The following is a 13,669-nucleotide window of genomic DNA, read 5'->3' as shown; positions in this document are numbered from 1 at the left end:
CACTCTCTTAGTAAACCAGTTTTTGCCTGTCCCTGTTGAACCTGTCCAGTTTAAACCCATTACTACGTGTCCTACCCGGCTCTCTTATCATCAGAACCTTATTAATATCTCCCTTATTAAAGCCTTTCATCCATTTATAAACGGATGAAGGGCTTTAATAAGGGGGATATTCATAAGGTTCTGTTGGTAAGAGAACCGGGTAGGACATGTAGTAATGAGTTTAAACTGGATAAATTCAGGTTCAACAGGGACATAGGCAAAAAACTGGTTGACTAACAGAGTGGTAGATGAGTGGAACAGGCTGAGCAGTCATGTAGTGAGTCCCAATACAATTGTCACATTCAAAAATAGATTAGATAACTTCATGGACAATGATATTAGGTGGGGTTAGATTCACAGGGGTTCCATTCCTTGAGTGACTCAAGAAGCACAAATATGTCTTTGACATCCGTAAATTGCCCAGCACTGCACATTTCTCTGTGTTGTTCACTAGTTTCAAAGGTGAGTCTTGTCAATTCCTGCGCCACTTGGTTTATCCCCGCACATGCTGGCATTGACATAATCCAGACTACTTGTTGCATCTCTGTCATTCCTCTTCCGCTGATCAACCCACCACTTGTCTCAAGGCTCCTCATCGGTACTTACTCAGTGGCTAGGTCTGTCGCCAGCCCAGCCCAGTAACAATCGCTTCTTATGACTTGTACCTCATCTGCACCACCCTGGTGACCCCCAGGAAAAGGGATGGGTGTGTTTGGTGGGGCAAGGGTGCTCTCCTGCCCCGACCAGACCAGACCCCCAGTTCTCAGCACCTTTGCGCTGATATACGGATCCCAGGTGCATTTCCACTCTTTAGTTTCCTCACAGGCTCTCTCATCTTCGCAAGAGAGGTTCGAGGGTTGAGGGTGGTCTATTGGTGGGTCAGCAGCCGCCACCTTCAACCCAGCCAGAGGGAGCTGCCCACTTTGAAGCTCTGTGATGTACAGCTGCCTAAAGTACTCGGCCCAATAAGCCCGGTACTCATCCGCACCTGAAACTCTGCCCATCGGCAGTTCGGAAAGTGCTCATCTGGAATGTGGATTTGGAGCGGAGCTTCTTCAGAGCTCGAACGGCAAGTCTGAGGTCGTTTGCATTTAGACAACTCTCTACATCCTCAGCGAAACTTCTGACGTACCTCTCTGTTAGATAAAGAAGTTAATTCTTGATGTTATATATATAGGGGAGGCGGCGGCTGAGTGGTTAGCGTGCTGGCGCTGCGTCCAGGAGGACGAGGGTTCGAGTCATGCCCGCCTGCACAGCTGGGATTTTTCAGTTACCGTCGAGTGGCCTAAAACTCCCTATATGCCATCCTGAAGACTACCTATCAACCCGGACTCTAAATTCTCTCTCTAAAGAAATGCTCAAAGATGAGCTCTGGGGGGCAAGATGAGCGAAGGAAGATGGCGCCTCTATAAACACTTGCCTGCGCCATAACGGGTTGGGGCCGACCATCAGGCCCCGCCAAGAAAGCCTACCAGCGCCATAGGCCGAAACGTATATAGAAAAACATAAAAAAATCCACAAGGGCATAATATGAAGTTGAGAGCATAAGGGCTATTAGCTGCGCGTGGCTGCGGTGTTCATCTCCGTACCATTGGTGTTTGAGCTTGTGGTGGGTGAGAACCCGGGACACAGGGCCAGTGCAACTTCCGAGTTAGCACAGTTTACCTTCCCCAGGTTTCCCCAGGTACCCATATGTCGACCAGTTCGAAAGGAAGGATGAACAGCTGGGTGAGGTGAGCACCAACTACCCCAACCCGGGATCAAACCCGGACTCGCAGCTAGGCGTGCTAACCACTACATCAGGGAGGTGTGTAGCCACAAGTACGTATAAATCACAAACCTTTTGGTATAAATCATGTGCGTTACAATTAAATTGTTTTTTGGATCGGTTTGAGCTCATCAAAATTAGTAAAATCATAATTTTCTTCTCCCCGCCGACGCATGAGGACTATAGGCATCGTGCACCTCTAACGCATAGGACCAGTAGGATCACTTATGCCCACACGTATGGCAGCCACGTCCGCAACGCAGCTGAGGCCGGGCAGTACTTCTTCAGTCACTAATAAGAAAGCCTTCGCTATGTATGGCTACGAAACAATAAGAACGATTATTCTTTCAAAGTAGAATCGTTTTAGTCTAAGAAACTTCCACGAAAATTAGCTCGGTGGTCTTCGACGATTCAGGATTTTGTCTTATCACGCATTTATCGATTATATAACAGCCATTCTGTTGAATCTTCTTGAACTGCTGCTCAGGATCCCTGCTGCTGCTGAGTCTAGCAGTCCTCGCCCTCAGTCCGTCCTCCCAGCGATTCTCACTGACAGATCCATCACATCTACTCGGGGCGACGGCAAGCAGCAGCAGAAGGGTGATTTTATTTTATTTTATTCATCAATGATACTAAATAATTATATGATGAACAAATTAATAGACATGTAAGTTAATCGATGTAAAATAACATAAATAATAAATTATTAAATATATGAATTATTATAGAGATAGGACATAGATAGATAAAAAGACAGAAAACACATTTATGTGAGCATAACACCATATACTGGGAGAAGTGACATTTTCTAAACAACTAAGCGCCACAGAAATCTTGAAGATTACCGCAGGGGGATAAGTCACTGGTTCAATGTTCAAATTCTGTAATATTCTTGAGTTAGATTGCCGACAAGTGATGGTTCTTGATGCGTCTCAAATTTTAACATTTTCTTCTTTGTTTGTACGCCATTTATCCGAAGGCAACCCACATGCTGTCCTGAAGACCGCTTATTAACCTGGACTCTAGTGAGACTCTCTAAAGAGGATCAAGTGGAGCTCCGGAGGAGAGCGTGAGCCAACCAAAAATGGGGCCACTGTAAAATACTTGCCTGCGCCGCTAAGGAACTGGGACCGAACAACAGGCCCCATTATGAAACCAAGCCGGTGCTATGGGCTAAACGAAAAAAAAAAGCACTGTACAGTGTTCCTTGTGCAGTGAACTCAGTCTACAACGGCTGAGCTCGATGTGAGCGGCTGATGACCAAACGATCTGACACAAACACGCCTGCCTGCTGCGGGTGTGCTTGACTTTCGGCTCAGCTCGACGCTCAAACCGTGTATCTCCAGACCTCGGCGTGACGGTGTTGTCCATCAGTGAACGTACACTATGAGGAAATGTAATATATAGTGGTTTCACTATTTCACATTTCATAAATGGAAGCCATAGTTAGTTTATTTGTATAGGTGTAAGCAGACGTACTGCTTACACACACACACACACACACACACACACAAACATATATATATATATATAGATATATATATATATATATATATATATATATATATATATATATATATATATATATATATATATATATATATATATATATATATATATATATATATATATATATATATATATATATATATATATATATATATATATATATATATATATATATATATATATATATATATATATATATATATATATATATATATATATATATATATATATATATATATATATATATATATATATATATATAAATGAGATATATTCACAATATTAGAAAACTTTTCAAGAAACTAAACACTATGCATATCGTAAATGATTTTCAGCATTATAAGAGAAGAAACTCTGTGATTTAAAGGAATTTGGATGCATTAAGTCTGTGAGACAGTTACGTGCAGCGGGCCTTATCAGCAAAGCTCCCAGGAGAGGGGAGCAGTAACAATCATGGTTGTCTCCTACACCAAAAACCTCGCAAATCTCAACGGGTTTGGATCCTTTATTCGACTTCTGTTCAGGTAGGAATCATTGCATTGCACTGCACAGCAACGGCTAGGCCTTGGCGGCGTAGTGTTTGAAGCTTAGAAATAGCGTGTGCTGTTGTTTATACAGGCAGAATAGACGATTGGTATTGTGTGTGTAGTTTCTAGTTGTACGTGCATAGATTGTTGACTCTTATTAGTTACGGCAACAACTAATTATTCTTGAAGTAGTCAAAGTTAATTTGAAATTATTCTACAGCTTTTAAATGGTGTCCAAATATTTGTAATCAGTGTTCGTCTATTCAGAGACAAACTGCAAGTTACTCACTTCTATCTATCAAACCATCTACATCCATCTATATCTATCTACAGTACACACACACACACAGCACACACACACACACGCTCTCTCTCTCTCTCTCTCTCTCTCTCTCTCTCTCTCTCTCTCTCTCTCTCTCTCTCTCTCTCTCTCTCTCACACACACACACACACACACACACAGGCCACTCCGTAGCTCAATGTTTAATAGATCTGCCCTGCCAGGCTTTCCGGCCTGGCAATCAGAGGTTTGATCCCCGCTCAAGCAGGGATTTTTCCATCGATAAGGAGTGGTTACTGTCCCCCCTTGAGCAAGAGGGACGGGGTGTGGGTGCGTGGAGGTCCCGGCAGTACCCAGAGATCAACTATCATGAGCTTGCTTCTGTCGGGAGGGTAGTTGCTGGCGATTGCGAGTCTACCTCGTTACACACACACACACACACACACACACACACACACTCACACGTATATATATATATATATATATATATATATATATATATATATATATATATATATATATATATATATATATATATATATATATATATATATATATATATATATATATATATATATATATATATATATATATATATATATATATATATATATATATATATATATATATATATATATATATATATATATATATATATATATATATATATATATATATATATATATATATATATATATATATATATATATATATATATATATATATATATATATATATATATATATATATGCTGACTGCTCTTCTGAACTTGCTTACTGCATGCCTCCCCCCCTCCCGCGGCCCCGATGCACTCGACTTTTTACTCTAGCTCATCTCTACACAGCCCAAACCCTTTATGCAACAGTTAACCAGCATCTTCACTCTTTCATCCCTTACACTGGTAAACTTTGGAACAGCCTTCCTTCGTCTGCATTTTCTCCTGCCATTGACTTGACCTTCTTCAAGAAGAGTGTATCAACACACCTCTCCACCCGAAATTGAACTCTCTTTTGGCCAGTCTTAACTTTTGTGTCGTGGGAGCGGCGAGTAGAGGGCTTTTTTTCTACACTTTTTGTTGCCCTTGAGCCGTCTCCTTTGTTGTAATATATATATATATATATATATATATATATATATATATATATATATATATATATATATATATATATATATATATATATATTGTTACGCCAGGGGGTATATTTGCATGTCTATTTGTGTTGTCTTTGTGTGGGGGTGCTAGTTTGGGGCGCGGAGGGCTCGTGATGTCCTGCGGCGTGGGGTGCATCGCGGCAGCCCGGCCGGGAGCGGCCGGCGGAGCCGTGGGGCAGGGAGAGAGAGCCGTGCTGCTATACAGAAGAGTCGTGCGCTGCCCGCTAGTGTGTGCCCTGCCCGCTTTTGGGGAGCCCTGTGCTTTGTCTGCCCCCCTCTGCGTACTGGGAGTTACTGTGCCTTGTAAACTAGTGTTTGTACGGCGTTGGAGCTGTTCAGTAGAGTAGAAAACTGCACTATGAGCCTCTTTGCCTTGCCTTGTCCGCTCGTGGCGTGTTGGCGGCCCTGGGGAGTGACGGCGTGGTGTGTCTTGCTGTTCTGGGGTGTTCACTGCCCATGCGTGTTGGTCTGGGGTTGAGACACACCGCCTGCTCGTGCTGTGGAGTGTGATGTGGGGGCCGGTGGTGTAACATTTGGTGTCATAGAGTGAGGATTAGTGAACAGTGAACAGTGAGGCTCGCCGTGTCGTCATGGCGTCTCAAGCCCCAAATACACTGCCGAATTTTGGCCACGAACTTGACGCCGAATCAGTTCGTGAAAAAATTCGGCGACCGGTTCGCCGACATGACCAAGATTCTTACAGTTCGTGACCATTCGGCGACATGTCGGCGACATGTCGGCGAATGCTCAAGACAATTCGGGGACAGTTCGGAGACATGTCGCCGACTATTCGGCGTCCATGTCGCATTTTTTTGTCGCGGAATAACTGGCGACAAGTCTCCGAATTGTCTTCGCATGTCCCCGAAGTGTCGGCGACATGTCGGGGACAATTCTCCGACAGTGCCAAGATTTCTGACAGCTGATCATCTGATGCCCATGTGGCATATAAAAGCACGGGAATCCGCGCCTACCTCATGGACTACTACAACACCCGGGGATCGAGCAGTGGTCTGGCAGGACAGAATTGTGGGCGAGTAAATACCATGTGTGGTAATATGTGTGGTAATATGTATGATAGTATGTGTAATAAAATGTATAAGTGTGACTTTTTTTTTGTTTTGCTCCTACAGATATTTTAGAATGAATGAATGTTTACGTAATATCAGTAAACAAACCAGTAACTGAAAGAAGAAATAAATCTAAATAACTGAAAATGAAACAAAGGTTAAATTATGGCAGAATAATGGTATTAATTTATAAATAAAGTAATAAATAGTGAATTAGTTATGGAATAAATGAAAATGTTTGTTCCATACCTATTTTATATATTCATGATTCTTCTTGTTTTTCATATTTTCTTGTTTACTGTTTATTATTACAGTATCATTTTATTCCGTATATATATATATATATATATATATATATATATATATATATATATATATATATATATATAGAGAGATAGATAGATAGATAGATAGATAGATAGATAGATAGATAGATATATAGATAGATAGATAGATAGATATAGATATATAGATAGACACAGATAGAGATAGATAGATAGATAGATAGATAGAAAGATAATACATAAATAGATAGATAGATAGATAGAAAGATAATACATAAATAGATAGATAGATAGATAGACAGACCCCCGTGTACACCTCCCACCGCGACCCGTTTGCCGTGTCGTGATTAATTCGCCGAATATTCGGGGACATGTCCCCGAATAGTCGGCAACATGTCGGCGACAAATTTGCCAATAAAATTTAAATTTCAACGGTCAAAATTCGGCGACAATTCGCCGAACACCGCGAATCGGACGCCGAATTGTCTGCGACATGTCGGCGAAATGTCGGCGACAATTCGGCTTCCATTTTGCATTCGTGCACATTCGGCGAACGGCCGCGAATTTTTCATGCAACATGAAACTTTCCTGGCGGTCGTGACCAACTGTCAAAAGTCGTGTGGTGGACGCAGACATGTCCCCGAACGGCCAAGAACAGGCAAGAAAGATGCCGAACTTGTTCGCGACACAGGATGACTTGCATATTCGCGCACATTCGTGAGCCAAAATTCGGCTTCAGGATGGCCGCCGTGAGGGTCAGGAGGCGGGCAAGGCCGAGGCTGGTGCGGGCGAGTTTACACCGAGCGAGATGGACTTGATCGCTGCCATGCTGGCCGGTATGAGGCAGGAATTGGATCAGAAGGGAGACGAGAGGGCACGCGAGCAGGCCCGCCATCCTGCCGAGGTTATCCAGTGCAGTTTCTCGTTTCTGAAAGTGGAAACGCAGCCGTGCACGGACCGGGCCTGCGACAGCGTGAGGAGCGAACGGCTGGAGGAGGTGCAGCAGACCCTGGAAGGCGAGGTTCAGGGCCTGAGGGAGGAAGTGGAGGCGGAGAGGCAGCAGCCGCACGCGAAGGAACGGGGCTCAGTTCTGGCGGGAAGCGCCGGGGCGGCGGTCCAGCTGGGGCTTATCTGGAGCCCCTGGGAAGGACCCCTGGAGCCTGGTAGCGTCGTGGTGGAACCAGTAGCTGCCGCAGGGGGTTGGGGAGCCAACGGAGCCGCTCCCATGGGTCCAGCCGGTGCTGAAGTCGGACCCATTCGCCCCTCCTGGTGGCCTCCCTCACCCCCTCCCTCTTCTCCATGCCAGCCGGCTCGCAGGCCACGTGGTCCGCTCTCTTCCCCATGGCAGCGGCGAGGGGTGGCAACGTCGTACGCGGAGGAACAAGAGGCGTCACGTGTGTTGGCGACGGGCGCCGGGGTGGCGGACTGGCGGGGCTCCACGTGGGGCCCCTGGTAAGGGCCCCTAAAGCCTGGTGGCGTCATGGCGGAGTCGGTAGAGGCTGCAGGAGGCTGGGGGGCCGTCGGAGCCGCTCCCTTGGGTCCAGCTGGTGCTGGAATCGGACCCATTAACCCCACCTCGTTGCCTCTCTCACCGCCTCTCTCCGCCATGCCGGCCGGCTTGCAGCCCACGTGGTCCGCCCTCTCCCCTCTGCGGCCCCTCAGTCTCCCGGCGCTCAGGGAGGCTTAAGCCAGCGGAGCACGACGGGAAGCTGGCATGGGAGGCCCAGTGTGAGATGCTAACTGCTGCCCAGGGCTGGGGCGAGGCTGAGAAGGCGCTGCAGTTGGCAACAGCGCTATGGGGCTCAGTGGACGAGCCATGCCGCTTGGCGGGGAGCGCCGAGAGGACCTTGGGGCGGTCTAACATGCTGGCCGCCACACGACTCCAGGACGCGCCACAGAGGCTGTGTGGCGTCACGGGGCACTGCGTGCAGTCCAAGGGCCCAGCGGAGGTTCCTATCGGCGTGGGCAGCGCTGTGGAGCGCCGGCCGGTGGACGTCGCCGATCGAGACGAGCCGTGCCTGCTGGGCCTCGACTACCTGACGCAGGGCGAGGCCTGTGCCGACTGTGAACGGGAGCTGGAGAGGCTGCGCGGACAAGCGCCTTTGCTCCCACAGGTTGGCTGTGCAGAGGTAGTCGCGGTGGAGCGACTGCCCCTTGCCCCGGGGACGGAGGCCAGGGTCGTGTGCTGCCGGTCGGGCGCGATGCCAGTGGAAGGCACGGTGGAGTCCACGGAGGGCCTGCAGCTGGCTGATGGTGTGGCAGCGCGACAGAGTCTCGAAGGAGCGGGGGAGGAGTGAGTCACGGTGCCGGTGGCTAACTGCTCCGACGAGGCTCGGAGAGTACCCGCTGGTGCCAAGCTGGGCACCTGTAAGGAGGTGGAGCAACGAGAGGAGGCGTCGGGGAGCGCGGAGTCGGCCGCTGTGAGGCCGCTGCCCGACTTCCTGGAGGATTTGGCGCACCGGAGCGCCGTTCACCTGACGGAGGCGCAGACGGAGATGTGCCACACCCTGGCTCGGTGCGCGGATGTGCTCAGCAGGGATGACTTGGACCTGGACCGCACGGGGTTGGTGAAGAACATCAGCACAGGAAATAGTGCGCCCGCCAAGAGCCCGCCCCGACGAATCGCACCAGCCAGGCGGGAGGAAATACAGCGCACCGTCAACGAGCGTGCGGTGCAGGGGGTGAATGAGCGGACAGACAGTCCCTGGCCCTCAGCGGTAATCCGGGATGAGGAGAAGGACGGCACGCAGCGCTTCTGTGTGGACTGCCGGGCGCTGAGGGACGAAACTGGTGAGGACTCTAACTCTAACCGAGGACACGCTCGACGCGCTGGCGATGGCCTTGGGATTCGAGGCCTTCCTGAAGACGACGACCAGCAGCCTAGAGGCGGCCCCCTCGCCCTGCCATGACCTCCGGGGCCGGATGGCGAAGGTGAAGATGAAGGCAGCGTCGAGGAAGGCGAGCCCGGAGGGTCTCCATGGCTCGTGCGGGGGCTATGGCGAGAAGGGGCACAGGCGCAGTCGGTGCCCGGGGGAGCGGAGGACGCGTTCCCTCGACCGGCTGAGCCCCGACGCCCTCCAGCCGCGCTGCAAGGATTGTGGCTAGTCTGGCCACCGTTCGAGCGCCTGCCCCAGGCCCAGGAACGCGGCGCGGGCGGGAAACGTGGACGGGCTGGAGAAGGGGGTCGACTTCCAGCCGCCTCCTGCCCCCGAGCCCCGCCTTGTGTAAGCTGCCACCGCCAGACCAGCGCGTTGCCAGTGGGAAGATCAGCGGATGTCGCCACGACGCGTGACAGTGGACACCGGGGCTGAGGAGTCCTCGGCGCGGCCTGACACGGGGTTGTGTGTACTGCTCGAGGGGCCAGTGGAGGCTCGTATCGGCGTGGGCAGCGCTGTGGAGCGCCAGCCGGTGAACGTCGCCGATCGAGACGACCCGTGCTTGCTGGGCCTCGACTACCTGACGCAGGCCAGTAAGGCTTGTGGTGGCCTCGGACGGGAGCTGGAGAGGGTGACCGGAGAGGTGACCTTTGCTTCCAGGTTTTCGAGCCTGGCTGCGTGGAGAGGTAGTCACAGCCGGGCGAGGGCACCTTGCCCCGAGGGTGGAGGCCAGGAGCCGGTGTCGACTGTCCCGAGCGTTGCGTGGAGTGGATGGCGTGGAAGAGCCCACTGAGGAGTGGCGGCTGGTCGACGGCGTGGCTGACAGGCGCGAGAGGAGACTGTGGAGGATGTGGTGGAGGACTGATTTATTTGTAGTTCGTGTATTCTTTTTGTGTATTGAATGTTGGGGCAGTCGCGTCGACTGCTTTTCTAAGGGGGGGATAATGTTATGCCAGGGGGTATATTTGCATGTGTATTTGTGTTGTCTTTGTGTGTGGGGTGCTAGTTTGGGGCGCGGAGGGCTCGTGATGGCCGGCGGCGTGGGGTGCATCGCGGTAGCACGGCCGGGAGCAGCCGGCGGAGCCCCGGGCAGTGATGCCAATTTAGCGGATTTTCCGCTAGATCTGGCGGAATTGCAGTTAATCTAGCGGAAAAAATCTTAGAATTGACAAGAGTAACTGGCGGATTTTCAAGACCAATCTGGCGGCAAATTTTTATAGCTTCACCTATCATCTGGCGGATTTTTTAGGCCATCCTAGCGGATTTATAAATTTTGATTTGGCAACACTGGCCGCGGGGCAGGGAGAGAGAGCCGTGCTGCCATGCAGGAGAGACGTGCGCTGCCCGCTAGTGTGTGCCCTGCCCGCTTTTGGGGAGCTCTGTGCTTTTTCTGCCCCCCTCTGTGTACTGGAAGTTACTGTGCCTTGTAAACCAGTGTTTGTACGGTGTTGGAGCTGTTCAGTAAAGTAGAAAACTGCACTGTGAGCCTCTTTGCCCTGCCTTGTCCGCTCGTGGTGTGTTGGCGGCCCTGGGGAGTGACGGCGTGGTGTGTCTTGCTGTTCTGGGGTGTTCACTGCCCATGCGTGTTGGTCTGGGGTTGAGACACACCGCCTGCTCGTGCTGTGGAGTGTGGTGTGCGGGCCGGTGGTGTAACAATATATATATATATATATATATATATATATATATATATATATATATATATATATATATATATATATATATATATATATATATATATATATATATATATATATATATATATATATATATATATTCAGGGTATAAATGGGCAGGATATTCTCTTTTATGCATGTTTCACTGAATGTGATGGGTAATTTGGCATTAATTATTTTCTTGAGCATATTCACTTTTTGTCTTATAAGAGTCTTACTCTCTTTCGTAAGAGTGTTGATTACTTCTCTGATATTGGTCATCGTTTAGCTATATCGCGATTTCGGGTCCTGGACCGTTCTTCAGTAGCTTGAGATGTTGCCGAATTAGCATCACATTCAATGAAATATATATATATATATATATATCTTTGTGTATTTATATATATATATATATATAAATACACAAAGATATATATATATATATATATATGTATGTATATATATATATATATATATATATATATATATATATATATATATATATATATATATATAGATATAAATATATATATATATATATGTCTGTGTATGTATATATATATATATATATATATATATATATAATTTTATAAATATATATATATATATATATATATATATATATATATATATATATATATATATATATATATATACCTCTTTTATAGATCTTCATTTTATCTTGATTCTCGATATTTAAGCCTTTTTTTTTTTTTTTGTCCTCTCTTGTTTCCGTTTCCTCGTGTAACGCTGTAACTTTCATTTCCTATTAAACACCCCTTGCCATTTGTCCTGGTACTTGCTATTAAACACCCCTTGCCATTTGTCCTGGTACTTGCTATTAAACACCCCTTGCCATTTGTCCTGGTACTTGCTATTAAACACCCCTTGCCATTTGTCCTGGTACTTGCTATTAAACACCCCTTGCCATTTGTCCTGGTACTTGCTATTAAACACCCCTTGCCATTTGTCCTAGTAATTGCTATTAAACATCCCTTGCCATTTGTCCTGGTACTTGCTATTAAACACCCCTTGCCATTTGTCCTGGTACTTGCTATTAAACACCCCTTGCCATTTGTCCTGGTACTTGCTATTAAACACCCCTTGCCATTTGTCCTAGTAATTGCTATTAAACACCCCTTGCCATTTGTCCTGGTACTTGCTATTAAACACCCCTTGCCATTTGTCCTGGTACTTGCTATTAAACACCCCTTGCCATTTGTCCTGGTACTTGCTATTAAACACCCCTTGCCATTTGTCCTAGTAATTGCTATTAAACACCCCTTGCCATTTGTCCTGGTACTTGCTATTAAACACCCCTTGCCATTTGTCCTGGTACTTGCTATTAAACATCCCTTGCCATTTGTCCTGATATTGATCCTCAAGTTCCCTTTCAAAGCCCTTAATCTGCCTCATTCCAGTCCTTTGTCAAGTGTTCTCTCATTTCCTCATTGCATGTGGTGTTTCTTTTGTGTGTGTACTCGTCTGTATATAATCTAATTTGCTTTACCAAATTCAGTTAAACTAACTGTAGTATAGAGGGGCCGCCCTAGTGTGTGTGTGTGTGTAGTTTACTCAGGGCCTGATCACGTGTTGGACTCATGATCACCCGCCAGTATCTCCTGGAGAGTGCTTTATAGCTTCGATGCCGATATAACGAGATGGCAAACTCTGCCCTTAACCATTGCACCACCGAGGCAGCGTGGGAAAGCATTCAAACTAGACTTTATTCTTATTTTATTTTAAGCTCTGTCTGGCAGCGTTGACTCACTCAACGCTCCAGAAGGTCTTCTAAATATTGAAAGTTGGTCGGGAGATCATTGCACATAATTAGCCTAATGTTATTTAATGATTTTCAAAAGTAATCTACACTAATTTCACTCAACCACAGCTGTTAAGATATATTAGTTTATATAAGAGGAATGTTCTGGAGAGCACTTCATACGCACACATGTTTCGCTTAGAATTCTATTTATATATTTAGTGAAGAGTATTTCTTTGATCAATTGAAAATTTGACTTTAATTCGTTCTAATAAATACTATTTCACACACACACACACACACACACACACACACACACACACGTCTTTGTTCCCACCAGATGGAAGGGCAGCGTCTACAAGATGGTTTGGCAGGACATGCTTGTCTATGTCTTGCTGTACTACGCCATTTCCCTCGTGTACCGCTTCGCTCTGACAGAGGAGGAAAGGAGGTGAGTGGACGTCTGTGTGTGTGTGTGTGTGTGTGTGTGTGTGTACAATAATAATAATAATAATAATAATAATAATGATGATGATGATTATGATTATTATTATTATTATAATGATAATAACAAACGGTGTATTTAGGGGAAAGACAGTTATGTATTTGAATTATAAAAACATACATAATATGAACATTTACAAGATGAAAAAATAATCCAGTATGGACGGCTTTGTTTAGTAAGTAGTAACTTGTATTGCTAAGAAGAAACTACCAGCTAAGTATGCTGGGAGGACTTGTTAATCCTAT

At 46.7% G+C, this 13,669-nt stretch overlaps 1 protein-coding gene across 12 annotated transcripts in view; it reads left to right on the top strand.

The window, feature by feature from the left end:
* The window catches only part of LOC126983599 (bestrophin-2-like), a 184,831-nt gene that overhangs the window by 145,550 nt on the left and 25,612 nt on the right, over positions 1-13,669 (top strand). For 9 of the 12 annotated variants that reach the window (XR_007736013.1, XR_007736028.1, XR_007736035.1 and 6 more), the window contains one exon: positions 13,260-13,370. Coding sequence is in view for 6 of the 12 variants with exons in the window: in XM_050836460.1 (XP_050692417.1) it covers positions 13,260-13,370 (111 nt within the window). In the remaining 6 variants the exon portion in view is untranslated. Of the gene's footprint in view, positions 1-3,651; positions 3,841-13,259; positions 13,371-13,669 lie in introns of all 12 variants that reach the window. The other 3 variants (XM_050836451.1, XM_050836441.1, XM_050836431.1) reach the window with 2 other exon arrangements.

The sequence above is a fragment of the Eriocheir sinensis genome, chromosome 5, assembly GCF_024679095.1.
Source record: "Eriocheir sinensis breed Jianghai 21 chromosome 5, ASM2467909v1, whole genome shotgun sequence".
Taxonomy (NCBI): Eukaryota; Metazoa; Arthropoda; class Malacostraca; order Decapoda; family Varunidae; genus Eriocheir; species Eriocheir sinensis.
This window is presented reverse-complemented; position numbering and strand designations above follow the sequence as displayed.